General features: G+C 41.9%; 1 protein-coding gene across 9 annotated transcripts in view; it reads right to left on the reverse strand.

The window, feature by feature from the left end:
• Positions 1-12402: 12402 nt before the first annotated feature.
• The window catches only part of TCF7L2 (transcription factor 7 like 2), a 171891-nt gene continuing 168994 nt past the window's right edge, over positions 12403-15299 (reverse strand). For all 9 annotated transcript variants that reach the window (XM_033065729.2, XM_033065722.2, XM_033065739.2 and 6 more), the window contains one exon: positions 12403-14688. Coding sequence is in view for 5 of the 9 variants with exons in the window: in XM_033065739.2 (XP_032921630.1) it covers positions 14265-14688 (424 nt within the window). In the remaining 4 variants the exon portion in view is untranslated. The remainder of the gene's footprint in view (positions 14689-15299) is intronic.

Below are 15299 nucleotides of genomic sequence, written 5' to 3' on the forward strand. Positions count from 1 at the left end.
TCTCTTCCCAGTCACCTCCTCCAGGGTTAAAAAGATGGCACAGCAGAGTGTGCCGGAGAGGTTGCTCTGAGTTATTGTTGTGTGTGTTTCAGTGGTCATTGCTGTCTTCATAACCCTCATTTCAATATAAATCACTTCTGTTTTCACATTTTCTCCCAGACTAGTTCCACATCCCAAGGACCATTCCCATGAGTACCAGTTGAATCTGTCCCCCCCAGCTCTTCTCTAACGACCTTTCACAACATTGCTAAAGGCTTCAGCACTCACTGAAAGCATCAAAGGGCCTATTCTCATCTTTCATGGAATCTAATAAGAATGGTGGGGCTGTATATTCACAAAGCTGGCACTGCTTCTCTGCATGTCCTTTAAAAGCTGCAGGAGTCTCCATGTGGGAGAATGAGAATAACAGCACTGGCCTGCCAGCCATGGAGGCTGAAACACAGATCCCATCTGAGAACTGTTGGAGGGCAAAACAGTTGATGCAGGAAAGAAAACACTGTGATGGAAAGTAAGAGGTGCACACATTCATGGGGAGGAGACCAACGTGCCTACAGGTGGCTCAGCTGCCACCCCAGCCTGCAGCCCTGAAACACCAATGACTGCAAACATGAATATCCAAGCTTCACTGATCTAATTTACATCAGTGGACAACTTGTACAGATGAATCTCTGGAACAGGCCTTCTTTCCACATTCTATTAACAGAACTATAAATATTTAATTTGAAATATAATATACTAATAAACATCTTTAATAAAAGAATATTGTGATAGATTGGCAGACTGCCACATTCATCTCTATTTCATACAGTGTCTCCTCCTTGTCTTGAACTGCTAGATGACAACCTTCTGATGGAATTAATTGGCCTCCTTCTTGCCCCATTTCTAGTTTCATTATCTTGCAGTTTGGCCCGTGGATGATGTTATTCCTGCTGCTGCTCTTTTGCTCTCAGTGCTCTCTGTTGGTGCAGGGTGTTGCCTGAATTCAGTTCCATTTTCCTCTTACAAGTTCCTGACCAATATTTCACGACATTTTCTGCAGAAAGAGCAATTTAGATTCCAATGCAAAGCAAGCTGTGATCAAAATCCATTGACTTCAACAGCTGATAGATCAGCTTTTCACACCTGCCATGTGCCTCAAGCGGTCATAAGACAGAAATGTGCATTGGAAAATGAAGTTGCACATGTGAGGAAGAAGAGATGACAAGACTGATTGGAAGAAAATAAACCGAGTTTCTGTTTTCTCAGGAAATTACAGCTTGACCTCAGGTTACTGAGATATTTCCATTGGCTTTTCCTCTGCTGATATATCAGATATGAGATCTATCCAGTGAAGTACATTCCCTTGTAATTACCAAACTACCAAAGTGCAGAAAGTTACAAAGGAGATGAAATGCATTTTGGAATTAGACAATGGGGTTCAGTTAATTTTTTGCATTTCTTCATACGCTGATTGACTTTTTATCTGGGTATTTTAAATTATTAAGAAAAAAATTAAAAATTAAAAAGAAGGAACATTTCTGGACAGAAAGCAAGATAGAAAGTAAGCACTTTTTCCTGGTAAACAGAATAAGTGAAAGGGTGACACCTTGAAAAATATGGAAGCCCTTCCTGAGAAATTTCTTAGGTGTGGAAGAGCATAACACCAGGTTAAAGCAAATCCAAATCCAAATCCATCCCAAAACCTTTATTTCCATATTTTTCTGTTTCTGGGAAGCTTTCATATTTCACTCTTTGTCACGGCTGATACCAGATTTTTTCTGTGCTGTGACACATGGTCTCTGCAGGTCTATGTGCCCAGCCAGTGCTTTCTATATGGCCTGTCTGATCTGGTTTAGCCTGTTTCTGGGAGCCAAGTATTGGCAAGGCTAGGGAGCATGCTCCTGGAGGAAGAGATTCCTGTGCCACAAGCCAGGCACTGCAGCTACACTTGAGACCATCCATGGACACACACTGCACTCAGCAGTGGTATTATAGGATTGTTAACTGCTGAAGAGATGTGAGGCTCACCCCTGTAACAACATTTCCTTTGCCTTCAAAAAGCACTTCTCTGAAGTGCCCAGAGACATCCTGTCTTAGGGGTTATTCCCAGTTAAGATAAACCAAGGGAAAATGTGAGGCTGCTGTCAAAAGAAGAATAATGTTACAAAACTCCCTTTCACGTAGGAACAGCGCACCGCTATGCATAACCTCTGTGTTTGATTTCTCTGTCACATTTTCTCACACTGGAGATGGTCCCAAAGCAAACCTCTGAATGCAAGCACAGAACATGATTAAGAATCAAAGCCTAGAACGCCAGAACATATGTTTGGCTTCTTGCTTGTATCTTTATAGAGGTCCAGCCAAAAGCCTCAGTACAAACACCCTTGAATATTTGTATGTTCTGCACAATAGGCCAAAATATTTATGCTTACTATTATTAACCTTTTGCTGACTAAAACTTTCATACAAATCTACTAATTGCCATGGATTCTGCAGGGGAGAGAAGCCTTCTTTGACCTAAAAGAAGTCTAGCTCAGCCTTGTTTATCTCAGCAGTCAGATATTCTGACTGCTCTTTCAAGTCAAAAGTACATTACTACACTACTGAATGCCTGAGGAGGGTTCCCGTAATGTTCAGGCTCCTAGACAGAATCTGAGAAGTGCAGTGCCTCATGGTATGGACACACCATGCTTATTTCAAGAAAACCGGAAACACTGGTTTCCATTGGAATTTCTTGGTCTCTGGTTAAGACAAAAGTAAACAAAAATTTCTCATCTTAAACTGGTTTATTCGTCTCATGTCATGTAGGATAATCACTTTGGCAAAAAAGGCCTTTGGTATGACCAAAGACATGTATCTCTCAAACCTAGAATGAAAGTCAAATTTACCTGCAAATTCCTCAGCTGGAGGTGTGACATCATTGGTTACCTCTGACAACCTGGACTTTGCCTCTGTCTGTCATATGTGTGACTCCAGATTCCACTGAAGGTTTCTGCCCTGCCAGTCCTGCAGCTTTCTAAGACACATCTCAGCAGCCTGTTGACCTCCCACACAGGTCAGGACAAAGTGTCAGACAAGTGCTTTTTGACATAAATCAAGCTTCTCAAGCTTCTCATGCTTCTCATGAATTAATGAATATCATGCTTCTAGAGCTATTTTTTTTCATCAGCCACGGTACTGCAATGTAAGAAAGATATAAAGCTATTAGAAAGCATCCAAAGAAGGGCTGTGAGGATGTTGAAGGGTCTGGAGAGAAAAATGTAGGAGGTGTGGCTGAGGGCACTTGATTTCTTCAGCTGGAAAAGACTGAGGGGGGATCTCATAGGATTCTAAACTTCTTCATGAGGGGAGAGGAGGGACAGATACGAACCTCTTCTCTGCGGTGACAGGTGATAGGACCCAAGGCAATGGCCTAAAACTGTGCCGGGGAGGCTTAGGCTGGATATTGGCAAAGTGTTCTTCACCCAGAGGGTGTTTGGGCACTGGTCACAGAACCAGAGTTCAAGAAGTGTTAGGACAATGCTCTCAGGCACATGGGGTGGTCCTGGGAGCTGGACTTTGATGATCCTTGTAGGTCTCTTTCAATTCAGCATATTGTATGATACCATGTGTGACTACCAAACTACTACAAATTATCTGAAATCCACCCTGGATACCATGTATATATGATAAAGAGCATAATTTAGCATATTTTCCTAAATCCCAATAAAAATGAAATTATTTAAGGCAGAAAAGATAAAACAAAAAATTCATGTAAAAGTTACTCCAGAAAATTTCAGCATGGTGCCTCTTAATTTTGTTCATTAATCAAATCCCAAATAAAATCAGCTATCTTCTAAAGTAAGAACAGAAAAAATTAGGACAACATATGTCTGGAAAAAAAAGTTAGACTTTTTTTAATTCCAGGAGAACTCAACTAAAAGCTCCCTCCATTCTGGCACCTGGGTTTCGTTTCATAATAGCTTCGGTCCATTGTTCCTTATTATCAGAGCTGACTATGTTCAAGCTAAGGCAGATCTTGTTCCTAAATTTATGTCTCTGTGTGTGACCACTACAATATGTGTTTTGTATGCTTTTTCCTGAAAGCCTAATATAGTGATACCTGTGACACGGCTTGGACTCCCCCTTTCATGTATATTACCAACTCGAACTGCAACCTGCTGGTAGATTTTTCTTAAACTCTAAAATGAGGGTCTAACCTTCTCTTCTTTTTCTTTTTCTTCTCTGTTACCTATAATCTTGATTTGACTCACACAAAAGTGACACAGTGGGAAATCCACTCAAGAAGACTTTGACAACTAACAATGGAAACCTACCTACACGAAAGTTGACTGGTGGCGTTTATAGTGAAAAAATGTATTCAGGTTTAAAGATGTCATCTGTGTTAACTGATCCGTGTTGGTTTTGTGTGTTTTTGTCAAAAGAAATGTGCCGTGGAGTCACCTCTGTTAGGGTAAAGAAAACTAGCCAGAACAACATCACCACTAAAAATAGACAGGTATAGTCAAGGAAAAAAAAAAAAAAATCCCCCCAAATATTTAAGATTGGGTAAATATGAGTTTTAGGCTGGACCAAATCCAAAGGACTTATATAAAATAGTGAAACTTTCAATATTTAAATGCAACTAACATATAGAAATATTTATACTTCTCTTCCTTTTGTCTTCCCTAACACACACTATTTTTTTTTTATTTTATGCAGCACCAAAATTGTTTCAAATGTGCCTCAGGGATTAAATTAAAATAAGATCACTGTACATTTTTCAGCAGTAGCTACTAATTGTTTTGGCTTTGGTTTTAGAATTGAAGTCAAGACATTTTACATGGATTCCTGTCCACCTAGAATGAATTCTTGCTGTGAAACAACTTCCCTCATCAAATGGGACACCAGAGGCCATAAGGTATCATTGGAAATCCTGGACTTTTAATCCCAGAAAAAAGAGGTGTAAGTTAGTACAAAGTTCAAAGATGCTACAACTCAAGTAAAAGGGACTGATTCTATGAGGATATTACAGTCACTGATATTGTACAACCAGTCCTTGTTTCTTCCACATCTCTGTGTCTGCTCTACTAGGCCAGACCTTGTTGCTGGACTCAGCTGCCTTGAAGCAGTTGGTCTCGGTATTATATTCACTGCTAACAGACTTTTTTGATGAGAATCATATAAAATATTCCACATTTGTGAAACTAAACCCAAAAATGGTGTTTTGGGTCAGGTTACGAACATGTGAAGTGGAGATGATGCTGCTGTGCCACCCCCATGAAATGCAGGACAATGAAAAACTTGGAAGAGGTTCTCAGAAAAAACCTGAGGTGAGAAACACTGCGCAAAATGTGAATGGAACAGAAAGGATCTGAAGGCAGAAGGAGGCAGAGAGTCAGCTGCATCACTCAGCTCATTTACCCAGGTCAGAGGAGCTTGAAGAAAGGACAAAGTTCAGAGGGGTCTGTACTGTTGCTGTCTATGCTGAAGGTGTCTTTAGCTAAACTGAAGGCTTTAACAAGTGATCAGATTTGTGGATGGAAAATCTTTCCAACTTGTGTATTGCGTATACCTGAAAGATGCGTATTAATTTAAGTTCATTTAAAAATGTAAAGAGGATGGGGCAAAGAAAAAGATCATCTCTTAAAATTAAATAATTTGAGGCGAAGCCACTTTGTTCAGTGTTTTTTCACCAGTACTAGTTCTTTGTCATCCCTCATGATGGATAGGAGGAAAAGTTCATAAAAGCAAGACACTCAACTGCTTAAGCAAAATTCATACAGTAAACAGGGAACTAAACTACATTGTGGGTTCAACAAGAAGTACCCCAGAAAATCCAGTAAGAAACATATATTTTGGGATGGCTGACTGGAGAAGGGATTTCATCTCCTGCTATTGTGGCAACACAGATTCTGCTGTGGAGGTTCTGAACATGCTGTTTTGCAGATAATATGAGCTGTGCCACCATGTCTCATGACTGCATATTTTTTGCCAGTACACTGAGGGTTGGTTAATACATATGCCAGACTGCTAGGTATGCAATTTGTGAATCTTGTTTCACCTCAGACATTAACAGGCATTTTCTGGTTTGCTCCCTCAGGCCTCATACCTTCCCCACATGGACCCTCTACCTCAGCCAGACAAGGACTATTGCAGGACCACCTCTCTTGTCACCCACCTGATTTCTCCTACAGCTCTGCTGCCAGGCAGGTCTCAGCATCAAAGATGAAGCTGGCTAAAATCTCCAACAAGAAAGCCCCTACAAGTTGGGTGATTAAACAAAACAAACCAAAACCCCACTAAATGTCCATTTAGAGGATGTGTTCAAGTTCAAGTGGGGGTTATTGTGTCTCAGTTTGCCATAGGGCAGTCAGGGTAATTGACCCAGCAATACCTGCTCAGAGGAAGAGACAATGTTTGAAATTCTTGTTAGAAACAATTATCCACTTGACTTTTAAGTATGGGTCTTCCTGCTTTCATTTTTTTTAGGAGGGCATTAAAAAAAAACCAAAACAAGACAGAAAGGCTCCCAACTCTTTGAAGGTCCTGTTTGTGCTGAAGCAGACTCTGTGAATTGGTAACTGGCCTGGCAGAGCCCAGGGGAGGGGAGGCTGAGGCGGCTTGGCAAGTGACACCACTGCCATGCTCAGCACTTCTGCAGCCACCCCTCCCTGCCCTGGCTGTGGGGTGTTTGCTGCAGCAGGAATGCCACCGTCCCCATCCCACAGCCTCCTTGCTCCATCTCCCCCACCTCTACCGACCCTGTGCTCCTCTGCACAAGGCTGGAGAAGGGTTCACAGCGAGATGTGGGTGTGCAAAGCGCCAGGTCCCCGCGGTGCTGGAGATCACGGCTCCCTCACAAGGGCAAAGCAGCCAGAGCTGAACTCTGGATAGTTGGAAACAGAAGCAAAACAGCAAAGCCACAAACGTGTAACTTCTGTGTTCCTCAGCATTGCTTGTTGTTTCCTGTCAAATTATTGCTTTTCAGCGAGGGCAGGCAGGCTCTCCTGCAGGTGAGGAGGGGGTGAGGTGGCCTGATGGCAACTCTGGGACACCTGAAGCTGCCGAAGGATGAGGAATTACAGAATCATAGAATATGCTGAGTTGGAAGGGACCCACAAGGATCATTGAGTCCAACTCCCAGCCCTCACAAAGACATGGATGAGAAACAAGAATGATCTTCAGCCAGACCATGAGTGATCCGTGGGCAGCCACGCCGTGTCCCTGCCCGGCCGGGAGAGAAGCCACTGGCTGGTCCCCACAGTGTCCCCACGGCCTCTCTGGAAGGGAAGGTTCATTGTGAGCCTGGAAATGCTGTACAGAATCATCCTGTTGGGATCCTGCTTCCCCTCTGGGCCCACGGGCGAAGCCAAGAGCGTGAATGCAAACACACGGGAGTTGGATGGCACTCGCACAGAACGGGCGACTCCAACCCTGCTGCTCCCGGGGAATTCAAACCGTTCGAAAAATGAATTAAGCCTTGCCAATATCTTTGCTTTAAAAATCAAAACAACAATAACAAAAAGACCAGTCAGGTTAATTACACTAGAGCAGGGAGGAATCTGTGAGATGTAAATACATTTCCATGAACATTAAAAGCAAACCCCTCTCTAAAGTGTTTTTCTTTCACAAGCAAGCAAGAAAATGCATTGGATAAAACAAACTTTGCTTATTTTAGTTTCGACTCAATTACCTGTTAATGGAAAAAATCTGGCACCGCCAATAATAAGGCAGAAATGAGATCACTGTTCTGGAGGCCTGGCTTGTCAGGGAAGCTTGCAACAAGAAGTGCATTTATCTGCCTTTCTATACCCCTTTTCAAGCACTCTGTCAGGGAGCCCAAACTGAACAGCCAGCTTAGGAGGAACTTGGAACCCGCTCCAGGCCCCCTCAGCCCTCTGGGAAAAGGAAAATTATTGTTGGCAAGTCTGCCTGGCTCCAGAAGTTGATCCAGTGCCCCCCACTTGCCCATGCAGCAGCAGACAGAGCTAAGAATTTTGTTATAATTAAATAACAGTGTGCTGATTGGTTGCTGGAGGTGGTCTTGAAACTGGTGTTTAAGGCAGTAGAGAACAACGGTTACTATTCATAGAAAAAGCAGAGTCTTAAAATCCATCTGTTTCATTCCAAATTTAGGCCAAAAAAATGCTCACTCACTGTCTTTAAAAATACCACCTGCTTAGCTATTTTGTATAATGTGCCATTATATAAGTTTGAAGAAGGAGCAGGCAGGGAGGCAGCGGGGGCTGAGGAGGGGTGGGTGGAACAGATTAAAAAGATATAGTTAGATCCAAAAATACCCCAGCAGCATATTTAGAAGGCAACACAAAATAAGGAAGCAAAGGAGACAATTTCTGATGGAGATTAAAACCAGGGTGTTTGCTAATGCCTGGGAACCAGATACTACAAATGGACTTGTTTGCAAACAAGATAACAATCCTTTTTCTCTCTTTCTTGAAAAAAACCCCACCCTTCTTGCTTTGCACACGCAGCTCCAGCTTCCCCCATGCTACAGAGCTGTGGAAACACCTTGGGACTTTCCCACCCTGTGGACTGTTCTGGTGGTGTCCAGGCCAGCAGGTACCTCCTAAACAGGGCTGTGCTTCCCATTGGCGAGCTGGTGCCAGCTGCTAAGCTGAAGGAATGAGACAAGGAGCTGGTAACCCCACAGCACTGACTTTTCCAAAGGAGCTCTGCTCTGTGAGCAGGAGCATCAGCAGGCCCTGGTGTCCTGCAGATGTGTCTCCTATCTCCTCATTGTCCTTTCCCTCCCCTTGCTTCGCCACTGCAATCTTACATAATATTACATATTGCAGCTGCAGTATTTCCACTTTTCCCTATACCCTTAACTCCTTCCCTTGTTCCCTCCAACATCCCAATGCTGTCCATGTCTCCTACCTAATCTTCTCAGCCTGCCAGCTGGGCAGGGGAGCACAGATGCTGGTCCAGAAGTAGACGTGTGATAATTGGCCATCTGGATGCTGCCAGAGAGAATGGATAACAGCTGAGCTCTCCCTGCCTTTTCTTCAGCAGTGGATCTGGAAAGCCTCTCTCAGTGCCGGCAGAGATTTCCCTGGAACTCAGAGGGACTTTATCATCTCTGAGAGTTTGACTTCTGCTGTCAAATCTGGTCCAAAATGCCAGAGTATTCAAGAATTATCAGGGGAGTGTCAAGCAGATGGACATAGAGCATGACTTCATGGTCTCCACTGCCTTAGAGGTCCAGATTAATATCCCCCCACCCCAAATTTAGAAGCATTTCCAACCTCAGAAAAAGAGCAACTCCTAGTACATGGATGAAAGTCATGAGTTAATATTTTTGATTGGCCCCAATGGAAGATCAGTCTAGGGATTGGAAGACTACTGTCTTCAAAGGGTCCTCAAATGGGTTGGTGACATTATTGACAATGATGGGTGCTTGGAATACAATCACTTGTAGCTGATCTGCCTCAAAAGTCTCAAGATGTTTTCTAGGGACATCTTAAAATGAATGCCAAAGTATCTGTCTGCCCTTTTTTTTATACATAGCAATTTTTTTTTAGTAACATAGCAATTGCTACAATATCTGATCAAATTTGAATATTTAGAGTTTTAAGGCTCCAAAAGCTTTAGACATCCTGTCCAATAAAGATCACTTGAGATCTCGGTCCTGTACTGAATTAAGTTTTCAGCTGAAGCACCTCTCCCAGAACAGCATCCAAAATCTTCATGAAGTTTTGGTGGTAAAGTGCTCCTGTGTGTACGCCCAACATACCTGGGCAACAGTGTCACACACATTGTTGTTGTTTGTTATCATTTTTTTTGTAAAAAATAATGATAATAACAATAATATTAACAACAATTAATTTTATTAACTTTAATTATTATTGCAATGACCTACACAACCATTTTACTGTAATTTCTCAATATATCCTTTTTATATTCTAATGAAATGAACAGGACTCTAAGATTGTTCTTTTTTTCCTACCTGTCCATTTTTTCTTTTAAGCGTAAAACCATGTGGCACTGCTTTGAGTCAGCAATTGCTTAAACTTTTTAAAATTCCATACACTAAGTGAAAAATGAGATTTACAAAACTCATGGAAAATAAATGTCTCCCGAACATGCAATACATTGACTTGCTTCCTTGCCTTAGTCCATAAAAACAGATGGAAGCAATAGCTACAGTGAATTCCCTACTGTATGCAGGGCCCTGTGCTGTCCCATGGCAGTCCTGGATGAGAACAGACTGTGCCACTTTGTCACCACCCCACTCTAGTGGCTGCCCTCACTGGTGTGGATCTGGGGGTGATCAGCCTGTTCCTCACCCTGTTTTACACCACAGTGTATAGAAAGGGCTGTCTTTCCACCACATTTCCACTGTACCTGGGCTCCTGGACACAGAGGGAATGCATATAAATAATGGTAATAATCTCCCAGGAGCATTGACCCAGCTCAATTCCTCTAAGCAAAGGAAATTTGGAGGCAAATCTGAAGGCATAGTCCCTCGAAGGGACGCAGCCAAGGCACAACCTGCAGGAAACACAAAGCAGTTGCTTTCCCAGGGATATACAATTGTTTTCCACAGCAAACAAGTTCCCAGGACGAGTCATCCACCACTCACAAGCCCTGTTCAATGTACCCTTAGAACACATGCCTCTCACCACCCACACAGAAGGAAAACTAATTTGCAGAGGAACAGTGTTTTAGGACTCTGCTTTCCGAAGTTTGCCTAATAAAGCAGGGAGCAAAGAACACAGTATTTTCCTGGATATATGAATCATACCTTGATGGTGTGTACTTTGAATCATGGCATTCAAAGATCTCCCTGGAGCACTATTCCTTACTTTAGAAGAGAGCAGCTATCCCCAGCAGAGATGCAGCACATGTGTCGGGCTGATGGATGGTCATGCTCTAGCAAGAGTCAAAACACTTAGGAAAAAGAAGTAAAAAATTCCCTAGAAACCTTAACTAGCCAGAGAGTAATTTGAGCATTGCATTCAATTTACTGGCTACCAACAATAGCAAAAGTTGGCATCTTCCACAAAAGCTTTGCAGCAATGTCTTTTTCCCCACTGCAGAACCCTTTCCCACCGATGCTGCCCACGTGCCTGTCGTGGCTGAGGAGGGAAAATGTTCCACTGAGGTCAAGGGCAGCATCATGTCAGACCACAAGAAAAACACCATCAGGCCTTGGATTGAGAGAGATAAATGGAGCTTGGTAAAAAATTCACCATTACTTAATCCTTCTAATAGGACATAAGAAACAATACTCACGTATATTGCCCTTTACAAACGTTTGAACAAAAAAAAAAAAAAAAAAAGGCTCATCTTGTAAACTAATAATTAAATATTAGCAATTTAAAGTACTGCAAATTGCTTACACATTATTTAGTACTTCACTCAATACCTCCCAGGCCTTCACAAAGGAAATTCCTTCTGCAGCCAATGAACACTTTTGCAGGTTTTATCAGACCCCACAGGAAGAGTCAGCACTATCACAGCTCTGGGCAGTCTGTTCTGAGAGAACACTGACCCTTCCTGCAGAGCCTGTCAAGACCAGCCAAACAGAAGTGCAGTACCTGAGCAATGCACCTGCACAAGGCAGGGAACAAACCTGCAACGTCTTTACACTCCATTCTCCTCAAATGCTACTGTAGGAATTACTATGGCTGACATTTTCCAAGATGACTGGCCCTATGGTGACATCACTTGAGACAGAATCCTGGAAATTATGAAATTTAAATCGCCACTTATTAAAAACCAAAAAAACAAAAACCAAAAAAACAAAAGAACAAAAAAACAACAACAACATAGTAAGAATCCTAGCATATAAATTCAGTCCCATCCTGCAGCATGTGCAGGCATTACTGTCAGGTGGATGCTGGGTTCTCAGAACCAAGACAAGGCTGTGCTGGAAAAAAACCTCATTGCATAAAAAAACCCTCTCAAATAGCTGCAAAACTGGACTCAAATCTGTCCAGGAGATAAAGCCTAAGGCCAGAAGAACTTTACTAATCAGGGCTATCTGGGATCTCCTGTGTGACCTTTACAGTGCACCAGCCCTATGTTGTGAGATCACCAGGTTGAACAGAAATACTTTAAAATTAAAGATATCACCAGCCTTGGTCTCCCATCTACCAGTCAGGCTCACTTCACATGGAAGGATATTCCCTTAGCTCACATGCTGTCTTCTGCCAAATCATGTGCCATTTGCTTTAAATAAAAAGGATTTTTAACCACTGCTACTCATGCAAAAGTGGACTGAGCATGGAGAGGGTCACTGCAAATGTATTCCATGGGAACCCAAAGGAAATGGGATTTCTCACAACTAGAGCTGGCTGCAATTGGCCACAATTTCCACACTTTTTTTTTTTTTTTTTTTAGGAAATTTTCCAGTCTGCCTGCAAATCTTTCCAGCCAGATAAAATGCAGTCAACGCATAAATGAGTTGACAAGTCATTCTCTGCACATACTAAGTTGCTTTTATTAATCCAGAACTGCATGCTACAGATACTGTACAGCATGAACATTTATTCATTACAAAAAATGGCTTCCAAACCATTAAAAATGAAAATCGGAATAAGAGCATAAAACGGAACAGTAACATCACAACTGTTAGGAAACATTCAAAGTATTCACAAAAAATGTTATAGTTAGCATCTTAATAAACCAGAGAAAAATCTGAGACAGTTTTACAATCGCTTCATGTCAACTACAATGGCACTGAATGAACAGATGAACAATTTTTCAGCTTTATACAGCGTTTTTTGCAACATCAACATGCCTAGGTTTTTTTTTTGTTTTAAGTTTGCTACCTACCTGTATGTAGTAAGTGTACATAAAAGTGGCAGTCTGATTTTCCTTTTATGAATAATCTAATATACAGAATTTGGCCCTTAAGGGTTTATACCTCTTCATTTTAAATGCTTTCCGGACAATCTGCTACCAAACACGTCTGTTATAGGTGACATTAAAACTACATACATATCTACCTATGTAACATCACAGCAAAACATGATGAACAAAAAAATTACAGCATTAAAAAAAAAATAATAAAGTTGTCGGGAGAAAGTTAAAAGTCACTGAGAATTTTGGCACATAAAAATTTTGCACACAGCCTACAGTCCTAATGTCGCAGGGGATTCAGCTGCAGTTCTGAACGGGAGACACTTGGACCTTGCTATTTTTCAAACAGCATTGCTAAAAATTCCCTTGCTAAATTTTCAAGTCTTTTCGAGTGTAATGGCTTTTAAAGCAATTTTATTCTTTACACTATTGATCCTTGAAAAAATGCATCTGCGAATGTCCATTTGGTGGCAACCGTATTTCATATAGCAAAAAAAAAAAAAAAAAAAAAAAAAAATCAAAAAAGAAATCAAAAACAAAATCCCGGAAAAAATATATATATACACATTTATATATAAACTTAAAAACCTTGTACAAATGAGTTGTTATATATAAGATGCTTACACTAAAGGAAAAAAACAAAAAACCCTTTATACAATGTTTCAAGAAAAAAAAAAGAAGAAAAAAACATTTAAAAAGGGACAACATACAGATACAACAAGCAATTTCTAAAGCAATAAATACTACTGGTCCAATAGCGTTGTGATACTTTTAATTGTTGAGTAGCATCCCCTCCCCCAAAAAGAACAACACCATGGAACAAGGTATATTAACACATTTTTTTAACCCTTTGTTTCTGTACATTTAAACAATAACAAGTAACATCACAATAAAGGTTGTTTCACACAAGGAAGAAAAAAAAAAGAAGTAGTAGTGGCACCGCATTCGTTGTGCCCTTAAAGGTTTAAAAACCAGATGTAAAATGATTGGTTCGCAAGCTCGTATTTAATACAAATAATAAAGAACCAATGCCTCTGGCAAGGGCTGCTTCAAAATTGCTTCTTTTTTTTTTTTAATTTTTAAAATCAGTCTTTAAAACTAAGCTATTGGAACTACATAACAATTATGTATATATATATATTTTTTAAACGCTACAAAGACTTTAAACAGCTGTTGATAAAAATTTTGGCAGAATCATGAGGCTTTTCTCATCTACATATTTAAAAAGGAGAAATTGAAATAAGAATGGGTCAAATATTGACCAATGAACTCGATAAAACATCAACTAATGTAGCCACATGGCACAAATTAAAAATGAAACCGAGAAACGACGACAAACAGCGGACGACAACAAGAAGGAAAAAAAAAACAAAAAAAGAAAAGGAAAAAAAACAGCAACAAAAAAAACCAAACCCCAAATACCAACAGAATTCAATCCCCCCGAAAGGAAACTGAAAGGGCTAACGAGGCTAAAGCTATTCTAAGGACTTCGTTACAAGGGAGAGCGGCTGGGGCTGTGTCCCCGGCAGCGAGCTGTGGGAATGCAAGGAGGACGTGGAGGGCTGTGCGAGGGATGCGGCCGGCGGGAGAGCGGCCGGCGGGTGGTCCAGGGCCCCGTTGGGGCAGCTGGCGGCGGGCAGGGCGCCGGGCTTGCTCGCGGCGCTCTCAGCGAGCACGAGCGAGGATGGCGGCGGCATCATCACCAGGTGCGCCAGCGGGTCGGGCTTCAATGAGAGCGAGAGGGGTTGCGTTTGTTCAGTCTGTGGTTTCGAGTCTCTGGAGGGGGAGGCGAGCATGGCGGGGGAGGACGGAGGAGAGTCTAGTAAGCTTCCATCTGAAGAGGGTGGGCTGACGCAGCTGCCTTCACCTTGTATGTAGCGAACGCACTTTTTTTTTCTCCTAGAAACAGGGAGAGAGTTATCTGTGAATAAAGGGCAGAGATGCTGATGGAGACAGTCATCTACAGCAAAGAGCCGTCAATCAGCTACTCTGGGCTCTGCACGGGTGGCACCCTGGCCCCACTTGCCATCCTGGGGGTCTGGCAGGGTGTCCTGGGCACCAAGCCTGCTCGGGAACCTCCCCTCAGCTAACAGATTTGGAAAGGATTCACCAATTAATTGTCTCTTCATCCCCCTCCTCTTCAGGCTGCCTCCTTTCCTTATTTTCCTAATCAGAAAATCAGATAAATGGGTTTTGGAGCCCACTGTTCTAATCTACAAACTTTCCTCCGTGGGAAAAAAAAATATTAAAAAGCAGTTTAATCCTCCTAAAATAAAAATCCTGGATAGCTGATGGTATCTCAAGATGTCCCATAATGCTGTCCAACTCAACAGGGTTATAGCTACACCTGTGTCACCTGTGGTCTCTTACGATGCCCTGCCCTTGGGAGGCAAGAACAGCTGCAAACTACTGCTCACTGCTTTCTCCTCTGTTAAGAACCACACCAAATCCAGAAATGTCAGTCAGACAGGAGGGATATATAACAGAGAGAACGAGAGAGAGGGGAAATA

The sequence above is a fragment of the Catharus ustulatus genome, chromosome 8, assembly GCF_009819885.2.
Source record: "Catharus ustulatus isolate bCatUst1 chromosome 8, bCatUst1.pri.v2, whole genome shotgun sequence".
Classification (NCBI taxonomy): Eukaryota; Metazoa; Chordata; class Aves; order Passeriformes; family Turdidae; genus Catharus; species Catharus ustulatus.